Source organism: Stomoxys calcitrans, chromosome 2 (assembly GCF_963082655.1).
Source record: "Stomoxys calcitrans chromosome 2, idStoCalc2.1, whole genome shotgun sequence".
Taxonomy (NCBI): Eukaryota; Metazoa; Arthropoda; class Insecta; order Diptera; family Muscidae; genus Stomoxys; species Stomoxys calcitrans.
This window is the reverse complement of record NC_081553.1, coordinates 186,663,970-186,687,976: the sequence shown is the minus strand read 5'-3', so window position 1 is coordinate 186,687,976 and position 24,007 is coordinate 186,663,970. Positions and strand designations below refer to the sequence as shown.

Genomic DNA, 24,007 nt, shown 5'->3' with positions numbered 1-24,007 from the left:
CCACTATTTAACAATCGATCATATTAACAAGGAGAACAACACAAACTTCGAGTACGCAATTTTCTCGGTTTAATTTTGCCGACATATGCACATCATCCATGAATCTGACAAAGTCAAAAAATAATTTTAAAGTTTTTTTTTTGCATACTATTAAAAAAACGTTGAATCATTTTTCTTGAGTACAAAAGTAGCTTCACATTTTTGGTATTTTTGAATTCGTTGATTGTTATATTCTATTTTTCTATTACCATATAGCTGAGACAACTCACCCTAGGGCTTTAAAATAAAAACGTGATTATGACGAATAGAGGAAATGCAAAATTAAGTCAAATTTCAAGTTCATAAAAGTGGCTGTTGACTTATTTAAAATTCAATCGTTAGATGGGTAAATAAAAACCAAATATATTTTAGTGGGTCGAAGCGTATATGCCTTTTCCTATGTTCTTTTCTTCAGGAAGGCATGTCATTAAACATTTCAATATTAAATAGGTTGCAGTATTTATTAAAGTCTACAATCTAAATGTGTTTTATATCTATGTACGGTTGAACCACCCAGATCGCTTTAGAAAGCCCAGCAACTTGCGAATGTTCACATCCGCTAAATTAGAAAAGTTCTCAGAAGATTGAAAACCTAAAGTAGAAATCCTTCTGACTGCTATTGCGGAACTGACACCCAGCAGATGTTTTATAGTCTCTTCTTCCTCGATGTCCTCACAGCTTCTGCTGACAACCTTCAGTCTGTCAGCATGTTTTTCGATCAGGCAGTGATCTGTCATGACGGACACAGTGTCTGAGACGTCTGCTCTAGACCTCTTTAGATTAGGCCACATAGTTTTGTAGTGCTCATCTAGAGTTTTCAGCATGAAGGATGGCAGACTAATAGGACGAAAATATTTCGCCTTCGTGTGGTAAGGTCCTCCAGATACGTCTACCAAAACATTGATATCAGATTTGCGCTCTACTAACATAGACATTTCATTTGAATACTATCGTAACTTGTTCCAGTTGACCTACATATCCGATTGGGCGATTTTTTTTTTTTTTTTTTGGTGGGGCGACCTCCCACACTCTTGGTCCCAATTTTGAATAATAGACCCATATTGTCCCAATTGGACCAACCATTTGGAGATTCTTACAAGTTCTTTTGGGATTTTATTTTGGGCGTGTTACGGACCACCGGAGGAAACCTCTTGGTTCCCAATGCAAACATTGGATTTGAATTCTACACATAAAAAAATAAAAATCGGCTTCAACCACGAAATTAATCATAAAAATCATAATATTAATTAAATTTTTTTGAAAAAGGTGATTGAAAAATATATCATTAAAAAAAATGCTTAATCAACCAAAAAATTATTGAAATGTTTTGAAATTTCCAATTAATTTTTTAATTGACCGATTAAAAAATGATTGAAATTTTTGAAATGTTCAATTAATTTTTTAATTGATCCAATTAAACAAATGATTGAAATTTCCGAAAAATCCAATTAATTTTTTTATTGCATCATTTAAAATTATAATTGAAAATATGCCAATGTTAAAGTAAAATTGTTGCGGAAAGTTGCACCTTCGATTTCGATGCAACATGGTTCACATAGGTAAAACTCCCTGAACACGAATTTGAGGTTTATGTTGTCCCTTTATAAAATCAGCTGTTTTCAATGACAGTCTTTGCCGATGAAGAACTCCATCGGGTCGATCCGATACGTACAACTGGCTGCCGTAGAATTGTCAATAAATTGGTTGTTGTACCAGTTTGTTGTGTTCTAACTTTGTCTGCTTTATTCTGTTGAGTATCCAGAACCAAGAACTCTGCGACAATGATGGGGTACGTCCAGAGTGATCTGGGTCTGAGTCGATGGGCTCTGGCTGGGCAGTTAAACAGGTGATGTGTCATGTGGTCCCTGGTCGCAATAGGGTATATAAGGTTATGAACCGATTTGAACTATACTTGGTATAGTTGTTGGAAGTCATACAAAAATACTACGTGCAAAATTTTAAATCATGTGGTAATTGCGCTTATTATCATAATGATCAAGAATATATACATATATATTTTATGGGATCTTAGACGAATATTTGAGGTGACGAAATTACTATAACCCCATCCTATAGTGGAGTGTATAAAATGTATGTATGACGATGTATGACAGGGGACTCCTCTAGTCTGCAACAGATATTTGTCGCGACCAGTTAGATTCTGGTTCACACCCAGATTACCATAGCTCAGTCCAAACTGGTTCTGAGACACTGACTGCAACATTTAACTTCTTGGATATAAAGTCACACGAAATGAACTAGCAGATTCGATTTCTTCTCCAAAGTACGGTATGTTCTCTCGTGTCGAGGAACCGTTCTTCAATTGAGCCAGTTGATAAGCATTCCTCACTTTCTTGGCCATCGACTTGTTCTTACTTCGTAGGTGTTCACGGGTTTACTAAAGTTTGGCCCTGGCAAATTTCATGCTGTTTCTACTTAGGTTTTACGTCGCTCCTAAACTGGTTTTCAAGTTTCTTTTGTTTTTACCAGCTATTTCCACGAAATAAGATAAACTGTGTCCATCTTTTCAATCAAAGATCAAATCTTGTAACACCTATGCGACACAAGCACACTAAGTATGTGTTTAGCTAGTTTTTGACCTTTTCCATGAGAAGTGTAAAACAAATAGGAAAAACTAGTTTTATCTTTACTACTAAACATATTTCGTATGTTTCTCTTGCAGCACAGCTTTTTGTATAGATTGTGGATTGTTCTGCAATCAACTTTCACTTTTATCGCTGATGGTTAATATGAATGTTTGCCTTACAGATAACATGATGGATTGATAGATGATTTTAATAAATAGCCAACAAGCAGGAATTGGTTGACATGCAAACATGACTTCTACAAAAAATTATAATAGTGACCGTTGCATCATTATAGTAGACATACAAAATATTTGTAGAGACAAACTGAAATGAACAATGAGTAATCAATGCATATGGATACTACTTTCCGTTTTTTTCAAAATCTTTCTAAAATGGATAACCATAGAGACTTTATGCAGACTAACCTGTATTACTCGTAGCTTGTTAGCTCGGAAGGTTCTTTCACTTCGGGAAGCCGACATGTCGCGGAATCGTAAAATGAACCCAAAGGTTGGTATTCTATTCTGCTTTCGGAATAGCCGCTGAAATTTGTAATTGTTTCGCGAGCGAAATTCGACAGCAATCAAATGTTTTTGTTTTCATACCAAAACACGTTTCTTTATCGGCACTTATTGTTTTCTCTATTTTATATATTTTTTCTCAAATAAATAAAGCAATACGATTCCAATGAAACAAACTAAAATGATGCCGGCAATAGTTTCAAATGTTGCCAATATAATAGTTTTTTGCCATTTACCTCACTATAAACAGAGTACAACTTTTCTGCCGATTTTCAGTCAACATTTCGCCGACGTTTTTTTTTTATGTGGAGTTTGACAGCATTCCGCTCTAAAAACTGAACAGAATACTCAGCTTAAGGCTGAGTATTCTGTTCAGTCAATCAGATTTCCCAGTCCTCGTCAATAGATGCTTTCAAAATCAGTGTGATCTGTGCGCATTACCATATTAGCACCAAAACTGATTTTTAACTGATTAAGAAGAATGGGTTAAGTTTATGTATCTCTAATCCTACCCTGAAAATATTATTTATTATTGCTTTGAATAGCAGAAAATTATTTTTTACTAATATTTTCTAATAATATTTATCAATGGCGGGCGGGTTGAGTTAATATTGTTTGTTTTTGTTTTTCCACATTGAGGACAGCAGATGTGCAATAACATCAGTGTTATCAACTAATGTGTCAAAAATCAAACCAAATATTTTTGTACTTGGCGAGTGTGTAGTAGGTACATATATAAACGTGTTTAATAATCTATACCTGCAAGAAAATTATTAGTCATACCTATTTGACAAAAAAAGAAATACAATAAAGGGCAATTCAAAAAGAAGCATATAGTACATATTTCTCAAAATACCAAATTAAAAATCTTATGAAATTCTTTTAAAGTCATTTAAATAAATAGCTACAACAACAATCCTGCCTTTCAGCTATGCCGTTTGCCTTATTCAGGTACAACGCGGGAGTATACCTTAAACATGACGGTTATGTATTTTATCGCCTGAAATGTGCGGTTTATTTACGTTGGTGAGAGACAATTTCCCCACATGTTGAAATTTCGTCAAGACCACGAGACAACAAAGGATCTCATAAAAACCTTACACGCACACACAAAATGAGAAGAGTTGCAACAACGTCTATGACATAAAAAGGTTGCTGCACACATATGCCCACTACTACTCTTTATTTTGTAGTTATGTATGTATGTATGTGCAGTAGCAAATGTGCGGATGTCATCGTAACACTCAATTATAACAAAGAAATTCCCTCTCAAAAAGTGAGTTTTTCGTAACCGTCGGGGATTTGTAAACCACATAGTTGTCAGTTTGCTAAAACCTATCGATCGATCGGGTGAGTGAATAAGAATAAATTTAATATTCTCATCAAACATACATTTATACTAACAGAAATTGTGTGCCATTTTCTCTGCGTTATTTAAAAATTTTATAGTAAAAACAAAACTCTACTTACTATGTTGTCGTTGGAGCAAATTTGTCTTATATTGGACATGTTTTTAATACTACTATCCAGTGGAACTAAAAGAAATACCAATGGACCGAATACTGGGAACCCACTCCCCCAAATTTTGCTAAAAATTTTGGAGGATTTAATTCGGAAAATGATTGACGGTTCCAGTGTTATCTCTACTGATAGACCGACCCAACATGGAGACATTTGACCCCATGTGTGTACTTCACGTACCAAATTTCAACTTAATCGGATAAAAATAAGGGCGATTATAGGCTTAAAAATTCAAATCCGGCAATCTGTTAATATGGGGACTAAATTATATGGTCATATGTATATGGGCAAGTTTTGCGTTGGTTTTTAGCGGCATAGTTTACCTTGCGCAACAATTTTCACCCCCAACAGCCAAAAAATTAAGTACACGTATTCATCACAAGTTTTTACATAGGAAAATCTTATTATGACCTGACTGAAATAGGAAAGTTAATTCAGTCATGCTGAATAAGCTTCTAACATTGAAAAATGGAAATGAATAAGCCGTTCCATAGGAAATCTTTAATTCAGCTACGTTGAATAATCTTTACCATAGTTAATAATAATTTTTGACATAGGAAAATATTAGTTTAGCCATGCTCAATAAGCTTTTACATAGAAATAAGTTAATTTTGGCCATAGAGTTATTTTACATAGAATAAGTTATTCGGTTAAGCTGAACAAACATTTTATAGAAAATAATTAATTCAGCCGTTCTGAATAAATTTTTCAATAGAGAAGCTTTAATTTGGAAATTCAATCTGGCTAAAGCGTTTTCATAGAAATAATTAATAACGACAGCTTCAATTAAACTTTCTACAGGCAAACGTCACACATTTCCAAAGTAGAACGTTAATTCATCTATGGTGAATAACATGATGCACCTATAAGGTGAGGTCATGCTAACAGCTGAGTACAATTTTTTTTTATTTTTATTTTGATTTTGCAATAAATCTGAATGTCAAATGCTTGTTAACACAGAAGTGATTCCGTTCTAAGATCCTTAAATGATGTTTTAAATATTTGATTCGATATTCCACACATAAGCCACAAAAAAGTGTTATAATGATGTAAAAACACATTTGAAGAAGATAAATTGTAAAACAACGTTTATTTCAAGATACACTAATAAGATGAGGTCATGCGAACAGCTGAGTACAATTTTTTTATTTTTGTTTTGATTTTGCAGTAAGCTAAATGTTTCGGTGGCATACATGGTACAATTAAGAGGTAGCGTCATTAGCACAACAACAAAAATCTACCCCAAACGAAACTACTTTGAGTGGCAAATGAAGTAAATTTAAATATCAAATTGGTTTTAGAAATAAACAATGTTTTACAACTTATCTTCTTCAAATGTGTTTTATATTTGTATTTTCATCATTATAACACTGTTTTCTTACTTATGTGTGGAATATTGGATAAAATAGAACACCTTTTTAAAATTATAGAAAAAAATCACATCTGTGTTATCAAGACTTTGACGTTTACATTTACTACAAAATCAATACAAAAAAAATTGTACTCAGCTGTTCGCATGACTTCACCTTATAAGTGCATCCTGGGTGGCATAGCAGTCTGACGAGGCCTCTGGTAAAGGCCGAAATCGCGATCATTGCAGCCCGCCCCTTGATACATTTAACACACCACAAATGTTGAGACTCTTCAAAGTGTTTTTGTTGTTTTGTTTTAAAATAGAAGCAAGAAATAAAAACAAATTGGTCTAAGCTGGTTAAACCAACAACAAAATGAAATTATTTTTGTGACCAAACTAAAGAAGTGCAAAGGAATGGAAGTAAATCTAAATGTCAAAGGCTTGATATCACAGATGTGATATTTTTCTAAAACCTTAAAAGGATATTTTATTTGATCTGATTTTCCACACATATGCAAAAAAAGTGTTATAATGATGTAAATACAACTTTGAAAAGGATGTATTGTAAAAGAACGTTTATTTCTAAAACCACTTAAACATTTGCATTTATACCATTTGCCAATCAAGGTCGTTTCTTAGGGGGTAGATATTTTTGTTATTGTGCTAATGGCGCTATCTCTTAATTGTACCATGGGTGAATTATCTTCTACATAAAAAAACGTAAGTTCAATGTTAATTTCAAAATTGTAATGTTAATTTTAAGTTTTTCCATGGGAAATGTTACTTCAGCTAAGCTGAAAGTGCCTTAATATAAGAAAAAATTAATTCATTCCCATTAAATTAATTCCCATTAAATTATTGCGAAATTCGAAGGACTCTAGTCTTTGCCAGAACACCATGGCGAAATAATTAAAGGTGGTCTCATTTGTACAACAACCACAAATGATAAAATGCAATCTGCCATCAAGCTGATCGACGTTTTGCCAACACACGCAAAGAAATTTGTGTGCGTGTGTGTGCATGAGCTGAGAAGATGCGAGAAAGAAGAAAACAACAAAGAGAATGAAAACAAAAATCTGACATCTTCATACCGTCAAATATAGGCGGCTGTTAACAGCTGTTTGCATGAGACCACCTTTTTAAATCCGCCTTGGTCAAATGCTTGGTTTGGATTTTAAAATTTGTTCACATTTTATTCCTTTTTCACATTTTAATTGTTTTAATTTATAATTTACACGTTTATAATCATAAATCTTTTGATCCTGTGGCTGCTACACTTGATAATGCAAATAAAAACTAGAACGCCAATAAGGAAGTATCCAGAAATTTGGCAGCCACTATTGCCACAGGGTTGCATAGTTGATTTCAATGCTGTTGGACAAGTGAGCCAACTTTCCTACTTCAGCCATGCCGCGTTGATTTTGTGGAATTTGTGTGCAAGGTTGCATTTTTACAAAGCGACACTTTGAAACAAAGCTCATTCTGTTTTGGCCTTTAGTGTTTAGTAGACATTTTCCAATAAGTTGGAATATTCTAATTCGATTCCATATATAGTCTAGGCAATTTTTACTTTATTGTAATTTCTTGAAGGGTGATGCAATTTCCCAATGACTGCTTGGTGTTGTGCAAACACCACAGAGAACTAATTGAACTAAAGATTCTTGAAGGGTGATGAAATTTCCCAATGATTGCTTAATAGTGCAAACACCTTAGAGAACTAATAGTAGCTACGTTTGGATGTTCATAGTTCTATGTAGAGATAGTCCACATGTACATACCCATATCTATGTATATACGTATATTAACGAAGTAAACAATTTACCCACCGTTGTATTTTGCGTTCTTCTATGTGATGCATAGTTGGTAGTGGACTACCTATCCTAAGCATTCACGAGAGCATTGGTTACAGTAAACAATAGTGTGGCATTTATTATTGTTTTACATTTTGTGTTATTTTTTAATAAACTGCGGATTTATTTCATCTCTATTCAGAGCAAGTGCTTGTAGATGACATTAAGGATGGAGAGAACCGGGAAAGAGAGAGAGAGAGAGACCAATAGCGGGTACGATTGGTTGTTTTATAAAGAGAATTCATGCGAATTTGTTGCGGCCAGACAAAACAATTACTTGGATGTGAGGCGAGCGTGTGTGCCGAAGTTTTGTTATGATTATTTTTTTTGTTTTGCTGCTTCTTTTCATAGTTTTCGTATTCACATGTAGATATAAGTGTATGTGAGTATGTACATAAATAGTTGAAAATCAAAAAACCAATGCGCAAAAAACACACGTTCTTGGAAATAAAACATAGGGAAATAATTTAATCTTTAGATTTTAATATAAGTAGAGATATACATATACATGCCTACCATACCATACACATTACATTGGCGTTATTTAATAAATAATTTCACTTAAAAAAAATAATTTATGTAGCTAAATTCGTTTTTTTCATTTTTGGAGAAGGTTGTTTTTTTTTTTCTTTTTGCCTTATCAGCCTTTATATTATTACATCTTATTTTTAGAGGTTTCTCCTGCTTTTGTTCTCAGATATTACAAACAATTCTACTTTCATTAAGTCATGCCCATAAATAAAACAAGCTACGCTCATGAAGAAAAAATGAAAAAAAAAATATCTGCATAATATGCAAATGCATATAAAAAGTTTTGTTGTTTTTGCCTAATCGGTTATTCAAAACAATAACAAATAATAAAATGAGATAAAAACAATACGTAAATAAAAATGTAGTTATGAATGCAAATTGTAAAACGTAACATACCTTCTTCTTCTGATATAAAAACCTTCTTTCCCCCTCTCTCTCTGCAGAGGCGATCAAGCGATGTACCTTGAAAAGCCCATAACTTCATTTTAACAGCCAAATGAGCTTCGATTGATATTTGTGTACAAACATACATATAAATACCTATTTAAGTGTGATCTCATATATTCCATTCAGTAAAATGCCAAATATGCACAATAATGCGTATAAATTAGATATGCCAACAAAAAACACGTTTGACAGGCAAAATTTCGTATTGCGATCAGCTGTTTGCTATCTCTTCATTGGGCATATTAGCAGATGGCAGATTCAGGGTTTGCAAATTCACATTCGTATACCGAAATGAATTCTTTAATAACATTTGTGACGCTTTCAATGGAATATACAATAATTGAACTATGCATTCACAAAAGAAACAGAAAAAATAAACTCTTATCTATGGCTCATTGAGCTTATACCAAAATATGGATCAGAAACAAAAATAATAAAGAATTTACAAATACGTTGTTTTGTTGGTAACAAACGAACGTTAAATCGGGAGAAAACATTTTTTTAAGTTGAAAACAGAAAATGATGCTAACATCAGAGAACAGCTTGAATGCCATTTTCATTGCCTATAAATCCATTCGTAAAAATAATGCATATTGTCAAATATGCAGCGAATGGTGTGAATCATTTTAGTGCTGATTGAATAAAGCCTTATAACTTTTAAAGGGAAAATTTTTAAATACATTGTTAATTTCCCACCACCATGAGTGTTTGTAAATTTGTTTGTCACAGATTGTGTAAGTTGATCTAAAAGGAGCATGAGGCTATATAATTTTTTGATATCGGAAAGAGGGCGGACCCTCCCTCAAATGAAGGGTACTTGGGAGTAGAGTACGAAAATGATATTTAAAATTGGGTCCAATAACTTAGGCAGCCTTCCCTACCTTAAACACCCATATTGGTCGAAAATGGCAATAGGGGACCCAAATGAAAATTTTTGGAGAATAGAATACGAGTATGGTATTAAAATTTTTTGTCAAATTTTCTAGGGGGGCCGCCATTCTTCAAAAACCCCTTAAAAACAGGCATACAGACCTGGCATACAATATGGTACTCAAATGAAAGGCATTAGAAAGCAGAGCATGAAACTGATATCTTTTTTCAGTATCAAGTGTCTATATGGCCGCCACACCCTCAAAACCCTCCACAAGCCTGGCATATTTATCGATCTTGGCAATATGAGACTCAAAAGAAAGGCAATTGGAAGTATAACATGAATTTGGTTTCCAACTCTGGTGCCAAGAGGTGGGAACCCGTCCCAGCCCCAACCCCATGTTGCCAAGTAAGTTTTTTGGCCCAAAAAGCGGATACCAAATTCATGTTCTACTTCAAAATTGCTTTCCTTTGAACCCCATATTACCATGGTCTTAAAATTTCCTATTCGTAAGTGTCTTTTGGGGTCGGTCAGCTTATAGGGGAGGTTACTTCCCTTCCGATATTATCAAATTATATAGCAGGCCAACTTACACAAATTTCTGAAAATTTCAGATTGTGTATGTTACGTTCGCATTCTACTTCAAATATACATCACTTGATCAACACATTGTCATGATTGGTCAGTTGACGTATTTGGGGTGGTTCGAGGGCCTAATATCAGCTAATATTATGATATCAGCTAATATTACGATTTGGGGCTGGTTTAGGAGGTTGGGACGGCCCTAATTTCGTGGAACTCATTTTTAATGTTATATTCGAAGTCTACTCCTAAAAACCTTTCATTGTAGTCCCATATGGGCATTATCGTCCAAAATGCCTATTAGGGTGGTTTTAGGTTTGGGACAGTTTTGGGTTTGGTCCGGCCCCCTAGGTACTTGAACCCAATTTTTAATGTAATATTCGTACTCATCTCTCAAATACCTTTCATTTGAGTTCCATATTGTCCTAATCATTCCACTTTTGATTTTGGACAGTGCTGTCCAGGTAAGGGAGTTTTAATTTTTTTAAAAATTTCTAGCTCTATGTTTCGCACCATACCAAAATGTCAACGAATACTGAGCGAATGGTGCGAATCATCTCTTATTTTTAGTGTGATGAATTGAAAGCAACAGCATTACTTCCTACTGAATGAAGGCAAGCCAAAAGCAACCAAAATATGAATGTGTTGTAAAATCGCATGGTAGCAATCTGTTCTCTGGCGTACACCCATGCGCGTGTTCATTAGTTCGGGCCTCAACAACGACTGAAGCCAAGAGAATAATAGGAATATGTGTGAATTGAGCATTAACGCTGGTGTAAAGAAAATTTTAGTTTTGTGCACCCCTGAATTACATTACATTCACTCCGTATGGAGCATTCCACCATCCGCAACCTGCGGAAGCGCTTCTCGTGATAACGATGAACACCGCACTAATGGGAACTCAAAGTTCCAGCGCGTGTGGTGTCCCGTCTCGGGGCTGACTGCAAGGTTGCTCTGTATGCGAAGAATGCGGCACTGACTGAAGTAATATGCGGCACTGACTGAAGTAATATGCGGCTTAATAAGGGGTTCAATAAAGAGGTAATTGGGAGAAGAGTATGTTTGTGGAGCCCAACTTATCCCAAAACCCTGTTCACAAGACAATAGGCTACTTAAATATACATCTCAATATATAGCCAGTTATATGGGAAACATGAAAAATATTCCAACCACCCTTCCAGTTCCTCGTAAACTTGAATGCCAATGTAGTTCGTAACAAGAAATGTTCTCGTATATATTCGATTCAAATGTGTCAAATTTTTTTTTCATTTAATTTTTTTGATTTTATTTGATATGTAGCGCTAATCAATAAAAGTATTGATACATTCTTAACAGTAGCCTATTTTTTCTGCTCTTTTTTCAGATTTTAAAACTTAACGTAACTAAATTTAAATCAACAGTTACAACCACGTTATTTCCTCGGAGTGAAGAGAGAGCGATAAAATCCACTAAATGAAACGACTGTCTAAAGCGGTACTTCAAGTCCGTCATTAAGGATGTTTGGAATACCTACAACAACTACAAAAAGAGAATAGAGCAAGGAAGCAACACTGCCAAACACCTATCCAACACAATAGCAACAACAACAAACCCCAAACTGGCTTTCTTCAAAGTCATACTTCTATATTTGTTGATGTTCTACGACAAGAACAACAACAACAACAACCACAGCTAAAATAAGCCTTAGGAAAGCTGGATTTTAAAAATAAGCACAATTTTAACTTTAAAGATAGCCTCCTCTACCACACAACAACAGTAACAACATCAAGATGTTGTACGTTTTTCATGTCGACGTGGGTCGCATGCTGAATTTCGATATGACGGTCGCCCTGTCGTCCGTTGAGAATCTAAAAGACACCATTGAACGCCTGCATGGCATACCAGCTGTGAATATAGTCCTGCTGGTGAGTGGTGGTGAAATGTTAACATCTTCCACACAGGTCTCTTATTACTCAGCCGGCACGGATACAAATCCTATTTATATGTTTTTAACGGGCGATGTCAAATTGCCACCCATTATGCCTCCTGTGGAAGCGGATTTGGATTTGCGCGAGCAAGTAGAGCGTAGCCTTGAACTGCCGCCGGTATATGATACTGTGGTGAAACGGGCGCAGATAGCGTCACGCATGCATGATTTGGCCAGAGATGAGGAACGCATGTGCGAGCGTCTCGTACATGAGCAACATTTACAACAGCAGGGATGGTCGGCGGTAGTGGCCAATATGGAAGATTTAACCGAGGAGTTTCGACAGCGATTTCGTACTTTCTGCGAGGCCTTTGATACGCATTTAAAGAAGAGATCCTCCTATCTGGAGTTACTGAGGAATTTTGCCGATGATTTAACAAAGCTATCGCGCATTCCTATATTGCCAGGGCTGATGCCTTTGGCTGAGGCAGACTTTCATGGTTTCGATGAGTTCTTAGAAAACGATGATGTTTTCTCACGTTCAACGAACGCCCAAGAGTCTGTATTATTGGCTGGTGCTAATCCAGATGCAGATGGAGCAGCATCGGCAGAGGATACAGTGTCCGGTGTTCAGAAGCCTGTGGAAAACGCAAATGTGGGAGAAAGTGCGACTGGTGGAAGCTCCTCCGATAATCGAGATGACAAATCTACTTCATCCACTTCTACTTCGCCCAACAAGAAGTTGAAGATGGGCACAGACTCCAATGAGGAGCGTATTTCGCAAACCTCCCAGACATCGACATCTTCCACGGCACGCAGGCTTAATCTCCTACAATGGATTACTTCCAAAGAAAATCACAACGCCTTGAAGACCATGTCTGATGAGTGTGTCCAAGGTCTGGGCACTTTCAACGAGGACGTATACGAAAAGTTAAAACACGAAGTACAGAACATAATTAAACTTGCCGAGCAGGGAGATGTCAAGGAAATCAAGGGCTTGGGGGAACGTCTTTGCAAACTGGAAGAGTTCAAATATAAAATAAAAAGTATGGTCAAGGATCAGCGTGAACTGTCCACAGCCTTCCAGCAAAATCAAAACAGGGCCATTAACCTCAGAGATGCTTCAATTTTACCCGATCTATGTGCCTCGCATCAATCTCAGCTATTGGTTATGTTACAGAATCACCAAAAGATTCGGGATCATCGTAGGTGTATAGCCAAGGCAAAGGACGAATTGGGATCGAACCTGTATGCCCGCCTGAAACGCATTGTGTACATCGAAAATGCCATGAGTGAATTCGACAACCGCCTGCTGTTTTATTTGCGGTGCCTGCGGAGAGCTGAGCGCCATATACACATCATAGATCAGATCCATCAGGCGCCAAATATGTATGTGGCCGCCGTAACGGAGGTTATGCGACGCAAAATATTTTCCTCTGAGTTTCGCTTGTGGGCCTCAAAGTTGGCGGAAGATTTCGATGGCATCCACAGTGAGGAAATGAAGAGACGCCAACAGTTTAATGTGAACTTTGAGGGGCACTTTCTCAATATTTTATTTCCTGGCATGACAGACATGCCACCGGCCTTTGCCAATGAGTATCCGCTGGTGTTTGATGCACGTCTTCCCAACATCACCAAATCCGATATAGATGTTCTTACAACACATTTACCCGAAATGGCCTCGCAGATACAGTTACCCGACATGGAACCTGTGATATATTTTTTTGTTTCTCGTTCGGGAACGCATCAGCGGGAACGATTTGAAGAATTGCTCAAACAAAAGCAAAACGAGTCCGAAATGCACGATTGCTTGAAGCTACTTTCGGCAGAGGACGTAGAACAAACTAACGCAACCTCCTCCTGCAAAGTCTCTGCCATGCAGACGAGTGGGAAAATGTTGACCAATCCTCGCGTAAATGAGCTGCGTAAAGCGGATGCTACGGCCGCGGGCGGCGATGAGTCGGAAACTGACACTGAAACCGAGTTTGAGCAGGTGACCGCACTCAGCAACCAGCAATCGGTGGCCACTTCAACAACGGAAAATCAATTCCAGCTACAAACAATAGCCAAGAGTACCATAACCGATGAAATACTTATGCAAAGTGCAGAAACCCTAACGGAGGAGAACGCAGAAACACTCCGAGTGGAAGTTATACGTATGAGGGCTATGTTAGGGGCAATGTCTAAATTGGCTTTGGACTGTATACAATTGGCTAGAACTAACCTGCAGACTTTCCGCGAGGAGACAATGACACAAAAAGAGGATCTGCACTCCGAATTGCAAAATCTAAACGACAAATGGAATGTCATACGAATGCAATGCGAGGCCAGAGAACAAGAAATCTCCAGAGAAATGGAAAAAGGCGAACAGGATATGTTGATGCTGGCAAAGGAGCTGGAGAAGCGCAGTGCCGAATTGCAAGCGGAGAGAGAACAGAATCGTGAGATGGCCACAATGCGCATAAAATGTGCCACTCTGGAGGCTCAATTAGAAGAGTTGCGTGAGAAATTGAAATTTGTTGATGCGGAACGAAATCAGGCTGTGTCTGAAGCACGGGAAAAACTTATACATGAACATAAAACTGAAATAGAATCACTGCGTCAGCGTTTTAAGCTTATGACATCAATGGAAAAATATCCCTCTGATCAGAACTTGGATGCGCCCACAACAAGTGAACGATCGTCATTGGAACAGCAGCATGTCATTGACAAGACACAGCACGAGAGCGTTTTAAAACAATTGCGCATGGAGTTGGAAGCTGAAAAAGAGAGAGCCATAGCGGCCGCCATTGAAATGGCGAAAATATTCCCATTAAATTCAGAATCTGTGATGGCTAACGTTACTGTCCTTAAGCAAATGCTCGAGGAAAAAGAAAGGCAATTGGAACAATTGCGTGAAAAAGATCTCATGTTAACTAAAGAAAATTACCAACTAAAAACGCGCCTGGATGCGCTCACCAATGAGGAAGGCAACAGTTGGCTAAAGGAGAAAATCGATTATTTGCATCGTGACAAATGTCGTCTAGAGGAGGAACTAAATCAAGAAAAATCGAAACGCTTAGAGATGGAAACATCAGTTGCTGCTCTGAGGGGGTAAGAACAAATATATACGTAACACAAATATTGTTTATGTTTGTCTGTCTTTTTGGCTATTCCATTTGCAATACATCGGTATATGCATTTTCGATCTTATACAGACTAAGGGTTTGCCTAAAATTCTAAAACGATTTAAGCATGCACGTCTGTTCGTCTGTCTATTGTATTCACGCTATATTCTTACAAATTTAGACATTGAGCTGACATTTTTTAGGCAGTTTAAGTTCCTAGATTGTCTAGATCGGACTAGTCTTACGTCATAGATCACTGTTTTTTTTCTCTTTCTGCCACACGTTTCGCAATTCGTTAAAAACAGCTGACTTTATAAAGGGAAACAGCTGTTTCCCTATAGATCCTCGTCTATAGGTGAGCATGCTTGTTCCGGTCCTTAAGACCGATCGCTGCGGGGAAGGTAATTTGGTTATTTAAAAGCACCAATAACTCGCCTTGCCATATTGAGTACCACTGGCACTCAGTATTTAAGCACGAAAATATGCATTTGGAACCAGGGTCAAACATCGCACAAATCAATGAGGGCTGTCCTATTCAAGTTTAAGCTCAATGATTAGGGAAGTCATTTTTATAGCCGAGTCCGAACGGCGTGCCGAAATGCAAAACTTATTTGTGGAGAAGTTTTTACATGGCATAATATCTCACAGATGTCGCTAGCATTGGCAGAGGATAGCCATCGTTCCCGATGTTCTCGCAAGGATTCGAACCCAGGCATTCTGCGTCGTAGGCGGACAAGCTAAGCTATCCACTTCCAGCAAGAGCAAGAGCCGGTGCTGTAACTCTGCACCTGATACCGCAATCCGCTATTCGCTTGTGAACGCGCCCGGCAGCTCTCAGCTGAGCTTCTCGTGATGACGATGGACACCACACCGATGGGAACTAGAGAGTTCCAAACCGTGTGATGCTCATAGTCATCCCGTACCCAGTATGGTCGACAACCAGATCGCAATTCCAAGGCAGCCGGTTGTACGTACCGGATTGACCTAATGAAGTCCTTCATCGGCAAGGGCTGCCGCCTCAGTGTACAACACAATGCTACAACAACAACCGGATGGGACCATATTTGCATATATCTACCATATAAACCTATATCCCGATTAAAGAGTTTTGACCCATAAAATTCACTTATATTTCGTTTTACATTCTTCACGGCATATTGGTTGGGTCTCCAATGACCTATCAGGGTGAAGTGCTTTTCCATGAAAAACATGTTCACAGGGACTTGACCACGCTGCAGCTCACAGTATTAGCCCTTGCCTATAAATGGGAAGTTGTTGTTATTTGCACTTGCATTTAAAGATGGCTAGCTCGTTCCGGTCTTTACGACCAATCGCCGCGGGAACATGATGGCCATTGGTTATTTAAAGGCGCCAATAACTCGTCTTGTCGTATCGAGCATCATAGGCACTCAGTATTTAAACAAGAGCTGGTGCCATCCGGCCTCTCACTGAGACTCTCCACTCGATACTGCAGATTGTCCGCGACTGCAGTTGCAGCTACTCCGTATGGAGCATTGCACAATCCGCAAGCTTTGGACGCGCTCGGTAGCTCTCAGATGAGATTCTCGTAATGATGAAGAACACCACACAGATTGGAGCTCAAAGTTCCAGCCTATGTGATGCTTATAGTTATCCCGTGCCGGGTAGAAAACTTATTCCACTAAGAAGCTCTCACAGGGATGGGTTCTTTAATTCATTAGCCTGAACAAAACTCACCATCTGTTTATTCCTAGCCAGTGGTTTAGCCGTCCCATTTTCCATCAATTGAGAGCCTGGGACCAAGCAAAGCCTGAGCTGCTTTTGAAGATGCTCTTTGAAAACGATTTCATAACCAGTCTATATTTCTTCCGACGTCAGCGCCTTTAATTCTTCTTAACAAAGAGGAACCCTCTTCTTGGTAGATAGTTCGTGGGGGCATATATACCCTGCAACCAAGTTGCATCTCCAACTCCTAACAGAGCGGAAGTATCACAAAGGTGGAGTAACACAGGTCCCAACCACCTCAGTCTAAGGTGCAACTTCGTTGCCGCCAGATGGCAAAACAGACTTCTACTAGTGAGAATCGGCAGAACCACCGCCGAAAGACCAAACATTGCTGGTCAAAATGGACTAGTAAGAATTGGTGGAGGCCACCGTAGCGCAGAGGTTAGCATGTCCGCCTATGACGCTGAACGCCTGGATTCAAATCCTGGCGAGACCATCAGAAAAAAATTTTCAACGGTGGTTTTCCCCTCCGAATGCTGGCAACATTTGTGAGGACTATGCCATGTAAAACTTGTCTCTAAAGAGGTGCCGCACTGCGACACGCCTTTCGGACTAGGTTAAAAAAGGAGACCCCTTATCATTGAGCTTAAAATTTGAATCGGACTGCACTCATTGATATGTGAGAAGTTTGCCCCTGTTCCTTAGTGGAATGTTCATGGGTAAAAATTTGCATTTGCAAGAATTGGGTTCTGGCCTGTTGGTTTTCTACCATATTTTTTGTCACGGCGAAATTTATAAGCCTCGTTCCGTTATCCGATGTTTCTCTGACATACCCCTATTCTATTTTCCCATTAATGTTTTAACCTCTTGCGGCTCCGATACATCCCAATGTACTACAAATTGTCCAAATGTATCTGAAACAGACTACCACTATAACCTCAAAAAACCGGGTCTATCAAACTTGTTTCCAATTAAATTTCATTTATACTCATTTTTTTTTATTAACTATGCTTTTTTTTAATGTAATCATTTCCCCCTTTCAGGTCCACTCATGAACAAGCTGTTATACCCCATTCCCAATCAAGTGGCTCTAGTCATAAATTTATTGTTTTAGAAGGCTGCACCAAGGGTGATTTGGTGTTTGTGGTTTGGAGCTTGCGTCATGGACAGTTTATGGTGGTCCAAGATTCGCCCAGTTTATATTTTGTCCATGGCGATAGTTTGGCAGCTTTAAATTTGGGTTTACCGGACAATAGTGATGAACCTACAATACCGCTGCCTTATTATGCCATAGGACGTGTGATTGACAAGCAGTATTGTCAGGCACGCAAGGTATGTGGTCTTTGCTTGTAATTTTCTTTCGAATCAAATTTTAATAGTTAACATATTTATTATAGGATGAAAATCGTTATCGTGTCAAAAAAGGCTCCAAATTCTATCGTATCAAATTAGCACCATTGATGTCCAGGCAATCTATGAGACGTGAACGTGTAGAATGTAAGTACAGATTATAAAATATTAATATGAGCTTAATACAAAGCCATGGCAGTCGGTTGTACATACCCGATTGGCCCGATGGAGTACAACACACTGCTAGAACAACACCAACAAAACTTTACATGCTCAGACAGTTTAGATCGAGGGATTAGTAAAAAATGTCCATGAAAAAGGCAAAATTAACGTTTTTCTTACGAATCTTGACGCTTATTTGTTTATCAATATCCGCCACATTATTCGCTACAAGGACAACGTTTGTTCGAACAAAAACAAAGAAAACTCAGCCGATCAACCGGGTTAACCAAGTTTGTTGACGGCAGTCTTATGGCCTTCACCGCCAAATCGTCTCGCCTTTCATTTACTCCGTTATGGACCGGCACCCAAACGATGCGGATTTTGCCATCCTCAGAGAATGCGTTAATCTCCTTCTTACACTGCAAGACTGTTCGTGACCTTACCGTCCTGGTTGTTATTGCCCTTATGTAATTTTACTGTCGGTAAAGATGTTCACAATCGACGTCCTCGCGTTAGCACCACACCACTTCACGCATTCCGTGATCGCTCGGATCTCTGCCTGCAGGACCGTATTATGGTCAGGCAGTCTAAAACAGATCTCAGTCTCTGAGTTCTCGGAAACCTCTTCCCTTTCTTCCAGGTTACCTATCGTCGCCTCGATTATACCGCGATAGTATGAGCAGCTTCCATCCTCAATCCATTCTTTCATCGCCTTAAGTCTCATAGCCGCAGTGGCTGCCTCACACTTAACCTTTATGTCAATGGGTCGGATATCTAGAATAGCCTCCAGTGTCCTAGTGGGCGTGGTCCTCATAGCTCCGCCCATGCCAAGACAATATATTCTCTGAACCTGTTGTATGGTCCTTATGTTGCACTTTTTCTCCATAGCAGACCACCAAACTACTGAGGCGGAAGTATGTATTGATATAATCACGCTCCTGTAGAGCCTTTGGACTATTCTCGGATTCAGGTGCCATGTCGAGCCCGTCTACATAGTGTCCAACATCTGTGAGCATTCTCAGTACGCTCCTGAATATGACACTTCCAATTCAGTTTTCTGTCCAAGATTACACCTAAGTATTTGACCTTGTCAGATATCGAAATCGTCTTATTGAGGAAACATGGTGCGTTCGCCTTCCTTTTGAACAGGCATATTTTAGTCTTCTCTGGGTTAACATTGAGACCTCTGGGTCTAGCCCAGTCATATGCCATATGCAAGACCCTTTCGGCCCCTCTGCATAGCTCGTTCGGATCATCACCCCTTAGAAGTAGTATAACATCGTCTGCGAAGCAGACGGGTTCAAATCCCTCCTCAGTCAGCAACTGTAATAGGTCAGTTATGGTGGTCACCCATAGGGGTGGTGATAAAATGCCCACCTGTTGCCACTTTCTCCCTTATACTTATGTTTTATTATTTATTGAAATGTTTTACAAACTCGCAATATTATTTTAACTTGCAGACTTCACTATGTCAATCAGCCGTTCTATATCACAGTGCGAGACTCATAACTATGCAGCTCTAGCACCAGCATCCTCATCTTCATTGTCAGCAACAACGTCGATGACTGTCACAACATCAATTAATGCTGCTACAGCAAACGATATTGTGGATGGATTAAGTGGTGCCGAAGCACTGCCTCCCTTAGCTACATCGCCCATAACTGTTATAACGACCACAGCCAGTCAGTCTATGGCGAATAGTGCTGGTGGAACACCAATGTTAGCATTCAAGGAGCGTACAATGAGCATCACAAGCGTAACAGAAGAAGACGATGAACCGATATCGTTGCTCAGTGATCGTTGTCGTTACATTAGTGTAAGTGAAGAAGATGAGAATGCTATAGCCGAGATGGTGGAAGAGACAATGGCGGGGATAATGACGACGACAGCAACAGTAGCAGCAGCAACTGCTCCAACATTAGGAGCAGTAGTAACAGCAACAAATTTGCAACCAACTGTGATAACAGAGCAGCCAACAGCAACAGCCAGCAAATTGGAATTAGATTTAATGTTGGCCTCTGCTGATATAAATACTACAACAGATACACCATACACCATAACAATAGAGCCGACTGGTGAAGCGGAAGAAAACACTGTGACAAACATTAATAATAACACCGTCTGCTCCTCGTCCTCCTCCTCCTCCTTAAACACCAATACAGCAGCGAGCACATTGGCAGCATTAAATATGCCTGAAGTAGTAGGCGGTAATAGAGACGACGATGATGTTGATGCAGCTAGCACATTTATGCCACAAATTATGGTACCTTCTATGGAAACATTGCATCATCAACAGCAATTATCGGCCACAACAACAGCAGCTATCTTTATATCACCACCACCACCACAACCATCATCATCATCACCATCGGAAATGGCGGAGAAGAGCTCTCCATCTATACCAACATCAATTGGTACCACCACAAGTGAGGATTCGGATGAATATAGATCTTTGGAACCTAAAGATGATCAGGATTTTCCGATATCCGAATAGTGTTGAAATTCATCATTTCAATGCTATATGCTCTTGATATTGCTACAACTATTGCCACGGCTCCCATGGATGATGGAGGTGGCAAAAGTAGCAAAGATGCTGAACATGGTGATGATGATGATGATGATGATCATCATCAGCATTAAGTTAATGGTGATGGCAAATATGCTGACCAACAACAATATGAATACTATAGTAATTAAAATAAAGGTCGATGATTCTCTTGTAACTGTTAAAAGCAGAAACAAAACCACACAAAAAAGAAAGAAATGCCTATTACTCACTCTACTATAGCTACTACTACTCCTTTAATGTTGTGCGCTGCTATACTTTCAATGTTTACCCTCCTCCCCCCCTTCCCCCCACAACCCATTAAAACAAATATAGACCATCAAAGAAAATCACAAAAACATTATAATAATAATGATATATACAATAATATATGGATAGTGCTAACAATACAACAAATTTAAGAAGGACCCTTTTCCTTTACGATCCTGTGACAAAGAAATTCAAAGTAGCTGTTTAATTATAATCAAAAAAAAAAAAAAATAATAAATAATAAAAAAAAAGAAAAAATATGCCAGAATTATTTTGCAATTCTCTATCTCTTGTCCAATTTTATGAATTAATACAAAACAACAATAACAACAACAAACACAAACAACTAACGGAGACACTCAACAAATGGTTAAACCTTTTATTCCCTCTTTAAATTTAATATCTAACGAAAAATTATGATATAGTGATGAAACCCAACACACACACACACATACACAACACACAACTCTGCTCTACACATAACCTGTCTGATACTAAGCTGTATGTAGTTTTTTACATAATTTGTCGGGTTAAATCCTTTATAAAAGGATATTTGACAGTTTTTAGAATATATTAATCAACACCAAAATCCCCCCCTCCCCCACTCACTCACACACATATACACAACGAGTAACCTATAAATTACAAAACACTTATCTACCACCACCTCCACCAACAACAACAACAACACCACCACCAACCAATCTATATGTAACCATTTAACAAAAATTTAGTTGATACCTATAACAAATAGAAATACTTTTAATTTTTCTACTTTAAATTAGTCTTATTGGAAATGAGAAATAACAAATGGACGACGATAACAACAAGAGAAAAAAAAATATATATATATATATATATATATATATATATATATATAATTATATTTAATTAATATTAATAATTTAGTAATTTTACAATTTTGCTTCAGAAGACGAAAAAAATTTTAAATTTGACCCTGACATACAAATCAAAATAAAACAATCCTGTAACAGAACAACAAACAAGCAACCAACCACCATCCACACCATCCGTAAATACCGAAACAACAATTTCTTCAAGAAATAAAGTTTTAAGTAAAAAAAAATCTATAAAAAACAAATAATTTTTACAAAAATTAATATAAAATTTTCAAAATTATTTTTAATGTTTTTTTTTTTAATAAAGTGATAGCTTTTTGTCTTTGAATATTTTCCCATTTGCTAGAATTGTTCTAATTTTACCTACACTTTAATTATGATTATTATTTTTTGAAAATTGAAAACTACGTTTAGAAACAACAACATTTAAATTCTTTATATAGAACAACAATAAAAATCCTCCTCTTTGTAAATAGTTTTGTCTATTTTTTTCGATAGCAAGGAAATACGTTGTTTATAAAAAAAAAACAAACAAACAGAAAAACAACAAGAAAAGTTTGCAGTTTATTAACTGACGATATGTATATAGTTAACATAAAAGAAAGCAAAAACAACAAATCACACTTAAAACAAACATATATTTGCTTTAAATAAGGAAAAAAAATGTAAAAGTGAAACAAAAAATCAAATAAAAAATAAATTTAAAAAAAGTTCATGATTTTTATTTATTTTGTGGGTTTATAGAAAGGCAAGGAAACATTATTACGAACTGCAAATGTAAATGAATATTCCATTAAGGAACGGGGGTAAATTTCTAACATATCAATGAGTGCTGGAAAACATTTTTTTTTTAAATAAAAAAAAAGTTGGCGATACTTTTGAGGTATATTCCTTAGATAAACGTCAATTTATTGACCCGAGAGTAAAAAGGCCAGAAGGGGAGCCATTTGTATATCCGTGATCTCCGTGCTGCTGGACAGCCATCACAAATTTCCGTGCAAATCCCATGGCAGCCGGTTGTACGTACCGCATTGACCCGATGGAGTCTTTCCTTGGTATGAGTCTTTCAGTGTAAAACACACTGCTACAACAACAACAATAACCATCCGTGACGCCAAGTCGGGCAAAGCGCTGGTTCCAGACAGCATCTTTACACTGATGCTGAAGAATCTGGATCTGCCTGGAGCCGATTACCTTAGAACAGTCCTCAGCCTATCTAAACACTATTATAGTACCCGATGTTTGGAAGATGGACAGTATGATCCCGCTACTGAAACCTTAAAAAGGGAGAGTCATAGAGACCAATCTCCCTTCTCTCATCAGCAGCCAAGACGCATGAGGGACCACTCCTCCCGCGTCTTTCGTTGGAAAATTTCCATTCCATCCGAGCATCAGCATGCATTTTGAAGGCTACATAGGACTACAACTGCTTTACATGCCATCACCGTACACTTGTTGTGCTGACAAAGATACCTTGGACTAACCATCTAATGCTTTTGGATATTTTGGCTAGATAAATTGCTACGACCACTGATGTGAGGCTAAGGGAGCTTCCTATTTGGTCATGTGGCCGCTATTGACACTTTGTTATCATTGAAGATATCTGTATCCGTTCACAATTGGCAGACTAATTTCCACTAAATTTTTTCTAATCCCGCTGTGCGTCACTTGTTTAACTGCCCAGCTAGATCCACTCAATCCCATGGCAGCATCTTCACTCCTTAACAAATTCAAAGGAACGCTGTTGGTTTCATCGTAGCTCTCCCATGAGGATAATTCCTTTTAAACACTTAAGAAAC

The 24,007-nt window shown here is 37.8% G+C and overlaps 1 protein-coding gene across 4 annotated transcripts in view; it reads left to right on the top strand.

Moving 5' to 3' along the window:
• The window catches only part of LOC106086243 (RB1-inducible coiled-coil protein 1), a 35,735-nt gene extending 13,791 nt beyond the window's left edge, over positions 1–21,944 (top strand). For 3 of the 4 annotated variants that reach the window (XM_059362280.1, XM_013250830.2, XM_059362281.1), the window contains exons 3-6: positions 11,668–15,303; positions 18,065–18,353; positions 18,419–18,518; positions 19,994–21,944. In XM_059362280.1, coding sequence (XP_059218263.1) covers positions 12,074–15,303; positions 18,065–18,353; positions 18,419–18,518; positions 19,994–21,027 — 4,653 coding nt within the window. In that variant the 5' untranslated portion in view covers positions 11,668–12,073 and the 3' untranslated portion in view covers positions 21,028–21,944. Of the gene's footprint in view, positions 1–4,077; positions 4,499–11,667; positions 15,304–18,064; positions 18,354–18,418; positions 18,519–19,993 lie in introns of all 4 variants that reach the window. The other variant, XM_059362279.1, reaches the window with a different exon arrangement.
• The last annotated feature ends 2,063 nt before the right edge of the window (positions 21,945–24,007 follow it).